This window comes from Tursiops truncatus, chromosome 1, assembly GCF_011762595.2.
Source record: "Tursiops truncatus isolate mTurTru1 chromosome 1, mTurTru1.mat.Y, whole genome shotgun sequence".
NCBI lineage: Eukaryota > Metazoa > Chordata > Mammalia > Artiodactyla > Delphinidae > Tursiops > Tursiops truncatus.
The window spans coordinates 175,736,853-175,753,639 of NC_047034.1; the positions used below are offsets into that span (position 1 = coordinate 175,736,853).

General features: G+C 47.1%; 1 protein-coding gene across 5 annotated transcripts in view; it reads right to left on the bottom strand.

The window, feature by feature from the left end:
- The window catches only part of PEX14 (peroxisomal biogenesis factor 14), a 144,337-nt gene that overhangs the window by 16,783 nt on the left and 110,767 nt on the right, over positions 1-16,787 (bottom strand). For all 5 annotated transcript variants that reach the window (XM_073796190.1, XM_033843450.2, XM_073796181.1 and 2 more), the window contains one exon: positions 1,173-1,258. In XM_073796190.1, the coding sequence (XP_073652291.1) occupies positions 1,173-1,258 (86 nt within the window). The remainder of the gene's footprint in view (positions 1-1,172; positions 1,259-16,787) is intronic.

Consider the following 16,787-nt stretch of genomic DNA (forward strand, 5'->3'; position numbering starts at 1 on the left):
CTTCAAGAATAAATGTTACACTGAAAAGATTATATTCTGCTACAACTCTGTCATTAGCGTTTGCACTTAAGTGAAAAATTAAGAATCCCATAGTACAATGCTGAAACATGTTTCATGTGCTAAAATTAAACATGGGGGGACTTCCCTGGAGGTCTAGTGGTTAGGACTCCATGCTTCCACTGTAGTGGGCACAGGTTTGATCCCGGGGAACTAGGATCTAGCAAGTTGTGTGGCGTGACCAAAAAAAAAAAGTTACAACGTGAGTCTGGATAGTCATTCAGATTCTTTTTTAAAAATCTCCAAATCAGAGATGGAGTCGCAGGTGGCCTCAGAAGGAAAGGACCAGCAGAGAGTAAGTCCTCCAGCCACTCTTTTACCTTTTGTCTCTGGGGACCTACCCTGGCTCTGCATCTTCTAAAAAAGACTCAACTTGCTTCAAATCAAAGTTAGTAGCTGGTAATTAGTGTCTGATTAGTATCTGGTATCAAGGAAGTAAATGTTACTTCCTGCCTGCAGCTCCGTTGTAAGCAATGAACTCTGGGATCCTGAGGGTTGACTACGTAGTCCATGAAAAACCCTAGGTCTACATGGATGCCAACACAATACATAGGGGGAAAAGGTAGATCCTGTAGATACGTTCGTACTGAGATTCTCAAGAGCGTGCAGAGCGCTTCCTGTGTTCTGGACTCAGAGCACTTCCCAGGGGAGCAGTGACTCCTTTCAGCATCACAACAGCCTCGTAAGGTAGATACTATTGTTCCCATGTTACACACAGAACCGCTGAGCCTGCGGTCACACAGCTGCCAAGTGGTAGAGCCAGGATGCAACACAGGCAGCTGGGCTCCAGCGTTCATGCCCTTAACCACACGTCATTCTGTCTCTCAAAAAGGTCTGGCCTGCTAAGTGCCAGGCACTGTTCTAAGTACCTGATGTGGCTCATTGATCGACGGGGTCCCTGCTGCACAGGGACTTGGAGGGGAGATGCCAAGTCTAGCAGATGAGGCGGGTCTGAACATGCCAAGTGCACCCACCCGGGTGGGAACAGGACCAGGACTTGACCTGGACGCCCCTCAGCGAGCGAGATCATCAGGGCGCTCGGCCTCTGCAGGCAGGCCCACTGCTGCCCCCGGGCTCAGGGCAGCGCCCAGGGGGTGCAGGGAGGGGCAGCTTACCTTGTAGAGCTGGTGAAAGCCAAACGCTATCCCTGCCATGATGATGGCCAAGGCGCTGTAATCTCTCCACCGGGAACCCGCAGGGCCTAAGGTCGGGGGAAAAGGCACGTCAGGAGAAGAGGCACTGGCGTCCCCCCTGAGGCAGGAAAGCACGTGGATTCAGGCCCCTCATCTCAGTCGGGGGGTGTGTCTCGTGCTCGGATGGGGGTGAGCATCAGGATGCGGCTGGGCTGCGCCTCCCTCCTCCTCCCAGGCCCCTGGACTGCGCAGCTGCCATGGGCTGGTGTCTAGGCGGGCTGAGGCCCGGGGTGGGAGGCGGGCGGCAGAGGCGTTCTGAAGACCTAGGGCACGGGCCCCACTTCGAGGAATAAAGGATCCAGTGAGGCTGCCATGAGCACACCTAGGTGTGCACGAATACATGCCCACACACCCTCCTACATGAGCCTGGAGCCACCTCAGAGCAGGGCAAAGGCTGCATCACCTGTTTATTCAACTTGATGAAGCCCTGACAGGGTGGACGACAGTGCCGTAGGCACGGGTTACAGTGGTGGCGAGACCCCTGCCCTGTTCTGTTCTGCTCTCACATGGAGCCTGGTGGAGAGGAGGCAGCCTACCAACGACCGAACGAGGCGGCTCCAGATAGCGATTGAGAACACCGAACGGGACCAGGAGAGAGTGTGGATGGCAGGGCCTCGGTGGAGGAGGATGCCGAGACCTGTGCGGTCCCGGGCACGACGCTCCAGGCAGGGTACAAGGAAGTGCAAAGGCTGAGGCTGACCTGTGCTCAAGCAGACGGGGGAGCCCCTGGGCTTCACCCAGGGTGAGGGGGCTACTGCTGGCCAAGAGACAGCAAGAGCAGAGAGGGGAGTGGTGGGGGGAGCGGGGTGGGGGGAAGGTGGGAAAGGCTGGCCTGGCGGTGAGCGCATACAAGGAACCTGGCCATCGTTTCACAAGCAGCGGGGTCACTGAAGGCTCTGAACCAGGGAGTGACGTGGTCACGGCTCTGTGTTCTGGGAGAACAACATCAGGGAGCACGGAGGGCAGCTACAGGTGCGAGGCCGCAGAGGCAAGAAAGCAGGGAGAGGCTACCGCAAGGGGCCTCCAAAGGCGAAAGGGACTGAGTCCAGGACGGACCGTCTCAGGGGATCCGGACACAGGCAGCCGGTCTTCATGTAGGGTCAGGCCCTTTGGAACACAGAGTCCCCTCCAAGCCCTGAATGAACTTCTAGTTCCAGAGGAGGAGAGGAGAATTTTCTACTTCATAACCTTCCCCATGAACTGTTTACAAGTGCTTTCATGCCCATAATCTGATGTGATGCCCAGCGATTCTGTCAGGCACACGGGAAAGCACGAGCTCCTTCTGGAACGTCTACCTGGAGCAGCCGCGTTCAGGCCACCCAGCTGCCTCCTCTCAAGGGACCGGCCACTGGGCAGGGGGCGGCGGGGGGTGGTGGTGGTGCGTGGGTCACTGTTTCCAGAACCATCAGTGGTGCAGGACACCACCAGTCTGTGGACTCAGACTAGGTGCCAGGACAGTGACCCAGAAGGCACCCACCCGAGGCACGCTGCTGCGACAAGGACCTGGTATCTGGAAGTGGATCTAAGAGAGAAGGTGAGGGAGGAAGAGCCACCACACTCCACACGCGGCCGGGCGCCTCATCTCCTCTGAGACGGACACCTGTGGCTCCAGCCGTCCCCCTCCCCTGGGCCTGCAGGTACTGGCCACGTCCTGGCGCTTCATGACCAAAGGAGAGCAGGAGAGGGCCGGTTCTTAAAGTCCTCGGCAGGACGTGAGCACATGGGGAGGAGGGGCTGCTGGCATGCAGTCTGATCGGGGATCCAAGTGGCAAAGACCTCCAAGGGGGCGAGGCGGACGCTCCCTCCTCCCTGAGCTGCTGAAGGGGGCTCTCAGGAGGCAGAGACAACGGTGATGCGAGAGCCTGGAAGAGTGTCTCTCCCTGGCCACCCGACCCTGCCCCGCCTGTGGATTCCACGTGAGTTTCCCAATGTGGCCCAGCCCGGGTCTCCTGCACAGACTGTGATCAACTCCCTTGTTGAGCTTACAGTTTTTGAATAGGTAATACACGCACATGGTCTAAACATCACGCAGCACACGTCAGTCTACTGCAAAGAGGCTTCCTCCACCACCAAGAACCACTGTGTTAAAAGTTTCTTCTTTACCCTGCAGAGAATTTTTATGCAAGTATGAGGCAACACACATGGGCATTATTTTCCTTCTCTTTCCCCCCATTTCTCATTCTTCTTTTTTGCTAAAGCTGCATAATATTCCATTAAACCAATTCCCTAATGATGGACATTTAGATGATTTCCAGTCTTTTCCTATTTCACACAACGCTGCCATCAGTGAGCGTGTACATATGGCATCTCATGTACATGTACAAGTCCATCTGTAAACGTGAACTCCTAGGAGGCTGGGCCAGAGCAGTCTGAGATAGCCTGCCAAACTGTCCTCCACGGGGGCTGAACCAGTTCGTTCCCACATGCTTCCTCACAGCCACCCCAACATAATGGGTTAAGCACACGCACAGATTTCTGCCAGTACTAGAGCAAAGCAATAGTACCTCCCTCTAGCTTTAATTTGCATTTACCTTATTACAAGTGAGGACTGAGCAATCTTTTCATCTGCACCTCCTTTTTGGTATACTATATGTTCCCTACTTTTCTACTCAATTTCTTTATTAAATTTCCTCCCTCAATTCATGGAAACTTCTTATACAACAGGGAAACTCACCCTCTGTCTGTGAAAGGCGTGGTAAAAATTCTTCCTGGTATATTTTTCTTTTGACTCTGCTTATGGTCTGCTTTTTGTGGCACAGAGTGTTTTCACGTTTATGCAAACTTATCGATCTATTCTTTAACGGGTTCTGGGGTTTGGGTCACGGCGAGCCAAGACTCCCCACTCCTCTCCAGGGTTGCACAGTGACACTCAGGGTTCACGTCTACACACTGTCTCCAGAAGGGAGCTCTGCTCTTTGACCTGCAGTGAACACCCCCATCCGATGCGGAGCGACATAGAGAAGCGACCGCTGATCGTGAAATGGAAAACCCTGAGACCGCTGAGGTAGACCTTTCACTGTGACCCTGAGAAGCCAGGAGGCTCCAGGTCCCAAGCAGGCACCTCTCTCGGCTCAGCCTGCTCTGCTCTGACTGCCTTGATTCCAACATCTGGTGCAAGTTCATTTTTAGGAGGAAAAAGCAAAGACAGAGTAACCTTGCCACTTTTCTAAAGAGTCGCTGTGGATTGAAGCCCCACGCTGTTCCGTGGGGCTTCAATCCACACCCAGAACGTCCATCTGTGCTGCAAAAATCCCCAGAGAAAGTATTCAAAATGGGCACATGTCCAGAAAGTTCTACTCACCAGTGACTTCTCAAATACCCACTAAATATCTTACAGGAAAACAGTTGCAACTGGGCTGAAAACTGGACCAGAACCCAAAGTTTGCTGCATCCTTCTTCTTTCCTGCAAACACACAGTGCATGCCTTGAGAAGTGCAGCCTCTCGTTCCGGGTAACAGAGCCGAGGCTGAGCAGATGCTGGCAGGTCAGGGGTCCAAGAACCAGGACCCCTCCTACCACTGCTCCCCCCTCTCCGGAGCCTGACCTCCTCAAGCACCAAGAGACACCTGTGGCTCCCTGCCAGCCGCACCTTCACCCCTGCACTGCTCCTTGTTTCTGCCGTGCTCACGTTAAGAACGTTTTATTGCCCCCTGGTTTTCATTATTAATGAAAAGGGACCAGAATGATCTTTCCTAAAGTTCAGAGAGTCTATAAAGACAAGAAGCTGAAATGCCATTTTACTCATTTTGGAGATGTGTGATACAATCCTGTCTTGTGGCAAAATGAAAAAAGAGAAAAACTAAGACGGAGATAACCCTTATCCATGGCACGCCTTTCAAGGGGTACAGACCAGGGCAACTGAGAAAGCACTCGGCATGACCTCAAACTAGCTCAGACCCCAGCCACGACCACCTGGAGCCCTCCCCGCTGCCCACCCTGGGGCCAATTTTTTCTAAGCCCAGTGCAGACCCCCAATGAGGGAACCCAGGGCACCTCGGAGCTACAGCCTCTTGTCACTATGCTCCTGAATGTCCAGAAAATACAGTCAAGGGCAGAAAATAGGGCCAGTCGCTCTTCTGCTCCAGCTCAAAAGTAAGGGAAGTGGAATGAATGAGCTTTTCCAAAGCTTCAGAGCCTCTAGCCTGACAAAGACGCCCACCTGCAGACAAGGCAGACTGGGGGCCAAGCTGGCAAGAGGCCTGGTTCCACACCACCACCAGATGGTCCCAAAGACAGTTTTCTCTTCTCATCAAGCACAGACCATTTGACTGAAGGCGGCAGAGCTTTTCCTAGATTTAAAGAACCCAGGGACAGTGAACATTAATACATCAGTCATAACAGGTGTCTGTCAGCGAGTTTCTCAGAGACACCAGCATAGTAAAAATGAAAAGACTCAATCATTTTGACATTCTTAGGACAACAAGAGAAAAGGAAGAACTTGAGTGAAGTTTGGGAGGTGTACGGGCAGAGGAAAATGACTTAGAATACACAGAGAAGGGTTTAAGTAAAAAAGGCTGCCTTGAAATTGTGACATACAGAATGCGTTGCCTTGGGTGCCTGCCTACATTTTTCCACAGGCTTAGGAACAACAAGGTGAATAAACAAGTTTGTGAACTCACACCATTTACCCAGGCCTACCTGTCAGCATCACTGCATGAAGAGAATCAGTAATCTCACTCACAGGACAGCTTTTTTGACTTCTCTTGTGTTGCTAATAATTGTGGCAATTCAGTGCCCGGAATAATCTCTCTACATCTTGTCACTTGCCTATCTCGATGAGGTAGAAAAGAAAGACAACTCAAGTTTCATCAGATTTATCAAGGGTCTTAAAAGAGTTTCTAGCCCAAATCTCTCAATGGACAGATGCGGAACGAAGACTCTGAGATATTATGTACATGCCTGTAAGGTAACAGGTAGTTCATGCCAAATTAGAACCTGGGTCTTCTGAATCCCAAACTAGCACACTTTCCACTGTTACACATTTATCATCAAAGGACCTTTAAATGGTAGAACTCTACTGAAGTACCACTCTCTATACTTCTGGCCACTTAAATAAAAATTTACTGAAATCCCCAAAAAATGAAAAACAAAAAAAGAAGAACCCAGGGACAATGATATTTTTTACTGTCATTCAGATTCCAATTGTCTCCAGCACTCGCCCAACGGGCTTGACCTGCCAACTCGTCGAAAGGCCCAGCACTTTACCAGCACCGCATGGCTGGCCTCTCCTGAGGATGAACAGGCAGTCGACTGTGGCAGCATTTCTCATCCTGCAGAGCTGCGCATTTCTGGGACTGCCTTCACGTCTGAGGCTGCAACGAGGTCAGAGGTCAGACTACTGTAGGGAGAAGAACGTCAGGTTCCTTGGAACTCAACGCCTTCCTTGCCCTCTCAAGTACTCCATCAACTAGCCTGACCTCTGACAGTGTCCACAGGGCCTGCCTTCCCAAAAGGTTAGGGCTTCCGGTGAAGGACTCCATCAACTAGCCTGACCTCTGACAGTGTCCACAGGGCCTGCCTTCCCAAAAGGTTAGGGCTTCCGGTGAATCCATGGTATATGGCAGCCGCCTCAGGGGCAGGAAAGCTGAACCCTAGGGCTCCCTAACCCTTCACTGAACACCAACTAAACCAACATTACTCAGTTCCTTTATTTGTATCTCAACCTACCAAGAGAGTCTCACCTAGCAGGCGAGAACAGACATCACCAAATAAGAACACACATGTGGAGCAGGAATCGCGCACACAACACAGCATGAAACCACCGACTCAGGGACTCTCGGACACCAAGGAAATCCCACAATCCAGTAAAGAGTCGTCAACAAAAGAGAGCTGAAAGCTGTCATGAAATCATCCTGCTGAGACAATCTGGATCCTGACAACAGGGAGATGCTATCAAGTCCTAGGGGAGGCTGGCAGCCTGAGCACAGGGCAGGGCAGTGGCAGGCACTGGGCAAGCCTAGCTGCGTTCCCCTCCAGACTCTTCAAGGCTGGAGCCGTGACTCCACACAGCAGTAGCTTCTCAAATCATCCCATCAGCTTTGTTCGCAAGGCACGCTGAAAACTGAATGATAAGACAGGCTCATCCACAGTGAGGTACTGGAATAAAGCCAGTCTGCCAGATCACTGCTTGTTACAGGAAAGGACTGCCAGGCTAAATGCACAGGGAGACTGGTGCCCAGCTGAAAGGTACCACAGGCTGAGCTGTGGATGGCTGGCAGCGGCCAGAAAGACAAACCGACCCAGAGCACAGCAACTAGTAACAGAGCAGCTCTGCTCTGAACAGAAGCACCTGGGCAGCCTGGAAGGCAAAGGCACCACAGCAGCTCAACAGAAGTCACATTTGAAAACCGAAGGCCTGTCTTCACATGAACGTCCTGTGAAAGACGATCTTTTCCACTTCTCATGGGCTGCAATGCTATCAGCAGTGTCATCTGTAGGCAGGAAGGACACTGAGAGGCATATCTATATTCTCACTCACAGACTAAAAAATATGAGCTCTAATTAAACTGTAAGAATTCAGAAGAGTCCAGAAATGGACCCATGCTTGTGTGGTCAACTGATTTTTGACAAAGAAGCCAAGGCAGTTCTATGAGAAAAGGATAATCTTCACAACAATTGTGCTGGGACAACTGGATATCTGTAGGGGGTAAAAAATGAACCTTGACCCTTTCCTTACACCATACATAAAATTTAACTCAAAATAGACCATACACCTAAACAAAAAAGAAAAAACTAAGAAAACAGAAAACACAGAAGAAAATCTTTGCAACCCTGGGGTAGGCAAACACATCCTAAGATACAAAAAGCATGAACCAGGGACTTCTCTGGCAGTCCAGTGGCTAAGACTTCGCCTTCCAATGCAGGGGGTGCAGGTTCGATCCCTGGTTGGGAGCTAAGATCCCACATGCCCCCCGGCCAAAAAACCAAAACATAAAACAGAAGCAATATTGTAACAAATTCAATAAAGACCTTAAAAGAATGGTCCACATCAAAAAATCTTTTAAAAACAAAACAAAACAAAAACAACCAAAAAAAGCATGAACCATAAAAGGGAAAAAAAATGATAAAACGGACATCATCAAAATTTTAAGCTTTTGCTTTTCAAAAGGCACTGTCAAGAAAACATCTCCATAGGCTGGGAGAAAACATCTATAAAACATATATCTGATAAAGGACCTGTAACCAGAATATATAAAGACCTTTCACAACGTAATAATGAAAAGACAAACAAGGTGATTTTTAAAAGTGACACTTCACAAAAGTACATGAATGACCAATAAACACATGAAAATATGCTTGACATCACTAGTCATTAGAGAAACACAAATTAAAAGTACAGTGAGATTCTATTACCTACACATTAGACTGGTTAAACTTAAAAACTGAGAATAACAAATGTTGACAAGGACGTGGAGCTACTGAAATTCTCACACATTGCTGACAGGAATGTAGAATGGCACAACCAGGAGACTTCCCTGGTAGTCCAGTGGTTAAGACTCTGCGCTTCCACTGCAGGGGGTGAGGGTTCGATCCCTGGTTGGGGAACTGGGATCCCACATGCCTCGTGGCACAGCCAAAAAATAAAAATAATTTTTTTTAAAAGAATAATATAGAAAAAAGGTTAAAAAAAAAAGAAATGCCACAACCATTTTGGAAAATAGGTTTACAATATCTTACAAAGTTAAACATACACCTAACATGTGACTAAGGCATTCCACTCTCAAGTATTTACCTAAAAGAAAGGAAATATCTATGCATACAAAGACTTCTTGTACACGAATGTCATAGAAGCATTATTCATAATAGCCCCAAACTGGAAACAACCCAAACAGCCACCAATGGTCAATGGATAAACAAATTGTGAAATAACCATACATCAGAGTCACGGGAGTTAGCAAACTCTGCCCAGTTGGCCAAGTCCCACCTCATCCTGCTTTTTTTTAGCTGTGAGCTCAGAATGGTTTTCATATTTTTAAAGGATGGTAGGGTTGGGGGGGTATATGTGACAGAAATGTGTAGTTCACAAAGTCTAAAATATTTTCTACCTGGATCAATCTCAAAAGCATTACGTTAAGATACAAAAGAATATGTGCTGTATGATTCCATTCACATGAAATTTTAGTCTTTCGTTATAGTACATGAAACTATAGTATTGGTTACACGAGTTGAGTTACAGCATGTACAACTCATCAAAGTGTACACTTAAAATGGATTAATCTTATTGTATATAAATTATACTTCAAAAAAGCTGATTAGAGGGCTTCCCTGGTGGTGCAGTGGTTAAGAATCCTCCTACCAATGCAGGGGTCACGGGTTCGAGCCCTGGTCCGGGAAGATCCCACATGCCGTGGAGCAACTAAGCCCGTGCACCACAGCTACTGAGCCTGTGCTCTAGAGCCTGCGAGCCACAACTACTGAGCCCGTGTGCCACAGCTACTGAAGCCCACGCACCTAAAGCCCGTGCTCCGCAACAAGAGAAGCCACTGCAATGAGAAGCCCGCGCACTGCAACGAAGAGTAGCCCCCGCTCGCTGCAACTAGAGAAAGCCCGTGCGCAGCAATGAAGACCCAAAAATAAAATAAATTTAAAAAAAAAGCTGATAAGAAAAAATATTAAGAAGCCAGAAATATAGAACTGCCACATGAGCAAGCAATCACACTCCTAGATGGCTACCCAGGAGGAATGAGAACGTACGTCCACACACTTGCCCACACACACCCTCAGCAGCATGAGTCCTGTGGCCAAAACTGGAAACAACCTAAACGTCCACCAGCTGGTGAACTGACAGACAAAATGTGGCCCATCCATACAATGGAATACTAGTCAACAACAAAAAGGAAGGAAGTAGCGCTACATGATACAACATGGAGAACCTCAAAAACATGCTAAGTGAAAGAAGGAAGGTAACAAGGGATCACATACTGTATGATTCCATTTACCTGAAATGCCCAGCAAAGGTAAATTTACAGTGGTGGAAAGTAGCTTAGTGGTTGCCTGGAGATGAGGTAAGATTAACAGTAAATGAGCAAAAAGGATCTTATTTGGAGAATGAAAGTGCTCTAAAACTGATAGATGAGTGCATCGTTCAGTAAAGTTATTAAAAATCATTTGATTGGACACTTGAAATGGGCGAGTTTGTGTGTAAAATATACTTCAATAGCTTAAAAATTTTTTTTAAATAAGGCTAGAAACAGACCCATGTATATATAAACAATTGCATTTTGATAAAGGGACACATAACTCACTGGGGACAGGATAATCTTTGAACATCTGGTGGTGGCACAAGGGGACAGCCATTAGGGAAAAATGAACCTTGACCTTCACATTACACCACACACAAAAGTTAACTGACAGTGAATCACAGATCTCAACATAAAAACTAACACTATAAAACTTCAAGAAGAAAACACAGGGGAAAATCTCTCCAACCTTGGGGTAAGCAAAGGCTTCACAAGTAGGACACAAAAACCATGAATTGTTAAAAAAAAAAAAGATAACTGGATGTCATCAATTTTTAAATCTTTTGTTTTTCAGAAGGCAACGTAAAGCAAACGAAAAAGCTAGCCACAGACTGGGAGGAAATACTAACCATGCATACACCTGACAAAGAACTTGAATCTAGAATATATAAGAACTCTTCCAACTCAATAATAAGAAGATAATTTAAAAAGGACAAAGATTGGAATAGACACTTCACAAAAGAAGATATGTAAATGGGCAATAAGCACATAAAAAGATGCTCAACACTATTAGTCTTCACAGAAATGTAAACTCAAATGACTGAGTCTCCACTACACACACATTAAAGCTACTAAAATTAAAAAGACTGAGAATACCGACCGTTAGAGAGGATATGCAGCAACCAGAACTCGGACGCTGCTGATGGGAATGTAAAATGGTACAACCACTTTGAAAAACAGGTTGGCAGTTTCTTATAAGGTGAAACTTACACTTAACCTCTGACCTAGCAATTCCACTCCTAGGCATTTACGCAAGAGAAATAAAAACAGACACAGACTTGTACACAAATGTTTAAAAGAGCTTTATTCGTAACAGCTCAATACTGGAAACAGCCCAAAGTCAGAAGCCCATCAACTGGTAAATGGATAACAAACCACAGTGCATCCTAACCACGGAATACAGCTCTGTGATAAAAAGGAGGCAACTTCTGATATGCACAACTTGGATGGAGCTCAAAAACATGATACTGAGCGAAAGAAACCAGGCATGAGAGGGGACATACTGTACCATTCATGCAAAACCCTAGGAAAGATAAGTCTAAATGGGCAGCAACAGAAAGCAGACCAGGAGTTGCCCCAGCGTCAGGGCGGGTTGGCACTGGCTGGGAACAGGTCACGGGGAATCTTCTAGGGTGCCAGAAATGTTCTACAATGATGATGGCTACAGGGCAGTGTACACTTGTTAAAACTCAAATTGTATAACTAAAATGGATGCATTACTTTATGTAAAATACACCTCAGTAAAGCTGTTTTTTGTTGTTGTTTTTTTAAGTCTGTTCAGATTTTTTCTTTTTAAAAAAGACAGAGAGCTAAAAGAAGTCAGCAGTGACCGAGAACAGTACCCAGCAGGGTGGGTTCTAAGGTCTCTCTCTGCTCAGTTAAGCAGCTGAGACCAAGGGAAGAAGCAAGAGGTAAGATTTCTAATTCAACTTTTTAAAGGTACCCTGTATTATTTGATAGTTACAAAAGAATGTAATATTTAGATAAGTTACGAAAGATGATAATAAGATGCAATCCTAAACCCACCTACTTTACCGGTTAAAACTTTCCAAATACCATGGAAACTAGCCACATCTTCCTCTTCACTCAGAGGTAATCATTATCCTGAATTTAGTGTGAATTCCAACTCAAACTTTCTATGGGATATAAAAGCTGGGAACGGGCTTCCCTGGTGGCGCAGTGGTTGAGAGTCCGCCTGCCGATGCAGGGGACACGGGTTCGTGCCCCGGTCCGGGAAGATCCCACATGCTGCCGAGCAGCTGGGCCCGTGGGCCATGGCCACTGGGCCTGCGCGTCCAGAGCCTGTGTTCCGCAACGGGAAAGGCCACAGCAATGAGAGGCCCGCGTACCGCAAAAAAAAAAAAAAGCTGGGAACATGCCCACCAGAACAAGGACTGCATTTCTCAGCCTTCTTGCTGACAGGTATGGCCGCGTGGTTGAGTTCCAGCCAATGGAGAGAAAGGGGAAGGGATGTGGGTGGTTTCCAGGAGGTGTCCTTAGAAGGTGACTTGCCCTTTCCCTTCCTTCTCCCTGTTCTTGCTTGTTGGACAGCAGAGAGGACAGCTGGTGCTGGAGCTGTCACACTGGAACACAAGCTGGATGCCAGCCAGGTGTGAGGGATGCATGGGTCCCTGAGGACCACAGGGCCAGTACGGCAGCCTGGACTATGTTTACTTAGAAAAAGAGTCCTTTGTTTTGTTTAAACCACTGTTATTTGTTGCAGAATCTTATACAACCAACACAGGCTGCACTGTCAGCACAGCCATGATCCTAGCTACCACCAACACCAAAGGCTCTTTCAATGGTCTAAGAAATCTAAGGTAAGGATGTTTCCACTCAGACTGTAATGCCTGCGCTCTTCAATATCCACACATGGCGTTTATTCGGCATCCACAAGGCATCACACTGGGCATTCCACAAAGCAAACAAAACGGACAGGTGCTGGCCCTTGACGAGCTGCTATTCCAAACCAGTCACATGGACAAAAGAAGAAAAGTACCATTGCCTCAAAATTAGAGAAATGTTTCCTTCATATACAAACCAGTAACTTTTATGTAGCAAAAAATGAGATTTGTGTGCTAAACTGACAGAGAAATGGAAGAGAGAGAGAGAGAGAGAGGGGGAGAGAGAGAGAAACGGGAGAGATTCTTCCCCGTTCAGTTCTTGGTGGGAACAGAGAGGCTGTTCACAGCGCCACCTCCGTTCACACTCACCTCCAGAGTCACTTACACCCTCCCCACCCCCAGCTTCTCAGTGTCTCCATGGACCTGCTTCCTCCAGAAGGCCTGGCCTGAGATCAGCACCCTGGGGGTTCCTTTGTTCTTAACTCCCGAAAGCTCTCACTATTCACACCATACAAGATGGCATGGGTTAGCTTTTGCTGTCCTACCCCAAGCATGGGGCTTCCCTCTACATTAAACCGGGGCTTCCTGAGGCAAGGCCTGTCCCCTACTTCTGCAGCCTGCTCCACACAGAGCACACAGGAGGCCTCACTGACTGGCTACCTTGGCATCAACCCCAAGAGTTGATGGTATTACTCGGCAGCCTGGCAATTCTCAAGCACACGTCCACCATCATTTATTCATTCAACAAGTGTTTCTGGAAAACCTGCTAAGTCAGAACCTCGGGCCATAGATTAAAAAAAAAGCCTCTGAGCTCAAGAAACTCACAGTTTAATAGGAAGTGAGTAAATATTTCAGTGTAGTGTGGTGGCGAGCAGGGGGCTGATCAAGGCAAGGGGAACCTCCATCCCAGTTGGAATGGAGGCATTTGAAAGGGAGTTATGGGCAGAGCATCTGGACCCCTGTCGCATCCAGCGCACACCCAGCATGTCTTCTCTAATTCCCCACGCAGCATCTGCTCTGATGGTACAAATAATTTTAATATTAGTCTAAGAATAATACAGTTAAATAGGTAATACAGCCTCAAAAATAATTACACAATGCATTTCAAAGTAAAAAAGCCATGTGATTTTGACTGTCCTCCGTCAGGGAGATGACCTGGCGGCCAACTCCCCCGGGTTGTCTCTTCTGACACTCCTATCCCATGTTGCAGCCGCTCTGACCATCACATGGTCTCACGTCCATGTGGCTTTGCTTTAGCTTGGATGCTCCGGTCCATCCTGTCTGGTCACTGTACCAATCATGCCCCAGGTCCAGTTAGGCATCTCCTGCTCTCTGAGGTGCCCCTTCACCTTGTCTGTACCACCATCCTGGGCTGACCTCATAGCACTGCTGTGTTCCCTGAACTGTCTTTCCTACTGGACAGGAGGGCTGGAGAGAGAGACCAGCCAGGCCTTAATCGTCCCATCCCAGGGGTCCGGCACAGTGCCTGGCACACAGCAGGTATTCAGTAATCAACGCTCCCTCGGGGATCTAAGACAATCAAGGGAAAGTTTATGTTACTAACCAGGGCCAGAAGAGAAACAAACTGAGAAAGAGCACACAACACTCTCCCAGGGTTTCTAATGAAATGTCAAAGCCTTTCACCAACCTCAGACATGTACATCCTATTTTAAGAAGAGGCAACTGAAGCTGTAGGTCAGTCTTTGAAAAAGCCTAAATTGTTTACCAAAGACAGTGGCGGGGGGGGAATATTTAAGCCTAAGAAAAATTATTATCATACAAAATTCACACTGGCCTTGCCTGTATTTCAAAGCTACCTTGCTTTCTTGTCTCTCTGGAAGGAAAGAAGAAAAGTCATCTTAGAATGAATGAATCAGTCAAGCACTTACAAGGACTTTAGTTCAGGACTGTGTTAGGCTCTGCACATAGACACACACACTGATTCCTGCTTCAAAGTCGAACAAAAACAAACCAAAACGAGAAACAGAAGATGTCAAATTTCCTCTTGCATCCCGGCCTGACTTTTCCTGAGCTCTACCCGACTTTCTTTTAAGCCCTGACAACTCTGGTTTATTCTCACACCAGGTGACACCAAGCTTCCCCTGGTGTCAACCTCCTCCTACTTTCACAAAGCCTTCTCTGACTTCTCGAGCCTACATTAATTTTTCTCTTTTCTGTATTCCTGTGGAGTTTCTTGTCTGTATAATTAATTTTGGCATTAAATCACAATGTCTTATATTATTATCTTTTTCTTAAGAGTTTATCTTATCTCTCCCAGAGAGCCTGTAAGATTCTTAAAGATCATGTTTTGAATCTCTCATGATACTGTACTGAGCATATAGCAGGTTCTTAATAAACAGTGATGAACTGGTACCATTTCTGCTAGGTCTCCATGTTCTCTTTGCTGATGCTGGCATTCACTAACATCTCAAGGTCAACCACATTCACCAAAAAGCAGAGATATCATAAGAGGCACCGAGTGGGACACCTGCCACCAAGCAGGAGGGCGGGCAAGTCCAGAGGTGACGATCCCCGAGCACTGGCCTCCCAGGGGTGGTCTCGGAAAAGCCACCCTTCCTGGAGACATTAGCGTTTGGGGCTAAGCCCAGAAAATCCCATTTTCTAGGCTTGGGCTCAGAGATGGAATGTCCTTAAAAAGCCAAGAAATGGGAAGGAAAGGGCTGCCCGAGCTCCAGATGTAAAATCTGCAGGAACACACATCAATGGAGGCCATAAATCCCTCCCAGGACGCAGACAATGCCTCGGTGATAAGCATGCAGACTGCACACCTAGTTCAGAAACTCCCCTGAGTTTGCTTGTAATTAAGGGGGTTAGAAAGGTAAAAAAAAATATATAAACCCAATTAATCATTTAAATACTTAAAGTCAGATTTTTTCCTCACTCCAGGATTAGTATATTTCATAACGCCAGAAGCAGACAGCCCTGGTTTTTACTGGGGTTCATTTTAGAGCATGTTTAAACTAGTCAGATTGAGTGATGCTTCCAGCAACTAATCGCATGTCAAATAAAAGATATTTTATGTAATAAATTACCGCTACAAGTAATTCAAATGTCATTTATCAGTTTTATTATCAGTCAGGCAAAGTCTTGTTTCTCTATATTAATCAAAATCAAGCTTTTTTTTTTTTTTGGAGTAGTTTTGACACCTCTTGGCAAAAGTACAGAAGTGAAGAGGTAGAGTCAACCCCAAGCTGAGAGGAGCGGGGTAACGGTACAAGAAGAATGAAGCTCGAGGGTGACAACTAAAAAACTCCAGGTATTTAAAATTACCATTACCATTGTTTTTATACTAGCGTCAAAGCAGGAAGGAGTCTGTCTCTAAGAAGATGTATTTTATTTTTAGGGCTGGGAGACTCTTAAAAATACTCCTACCTAAATACCTAAACGCGTAATGCTTCTTCTCAGAGAGATCTGGGCAGGAGAGTGATTTAAATGACTGACTCGCCCCTCCCAGACCCATTCTTTTGCCTCTTCAGAAAGACTAGCAGTTTAACCCTTTGTGCCCACTGAAAGCAGGCAAACGCATGATGCTTTAGGCCAACTCTGTGACCAACAGAACAATTTGTTCTGAGCAAGGAGTTTCCAAGTAGCGGAGAGACCTGTTTGGTATTAAGCCATGGAGGAAACAGCTGGAATAGAACAGATGTGCATTTTAGAAAATTCTGCACCCCAGCTGCCACTGCCCGTCCTCAACAAATCCCATCAAACCCTGGGCCCAAGGACACACCTGAAGAAAAAGTGTGGAGACTTAGCCTTTGGTTTAAAAGAAACACAGAGACTATGTTTAGTGACCCAAAGCAACACAATGGATAGAAAAGAACGTCAGTCAGGACTGAGAATGAGTCCCAGGCTGACAAATAGCTGCCACTGACTCAGCAGCCCCAGTACAAGGCTCATCACTGAGCACCGGTCTCAGAGGTCACACGACACCA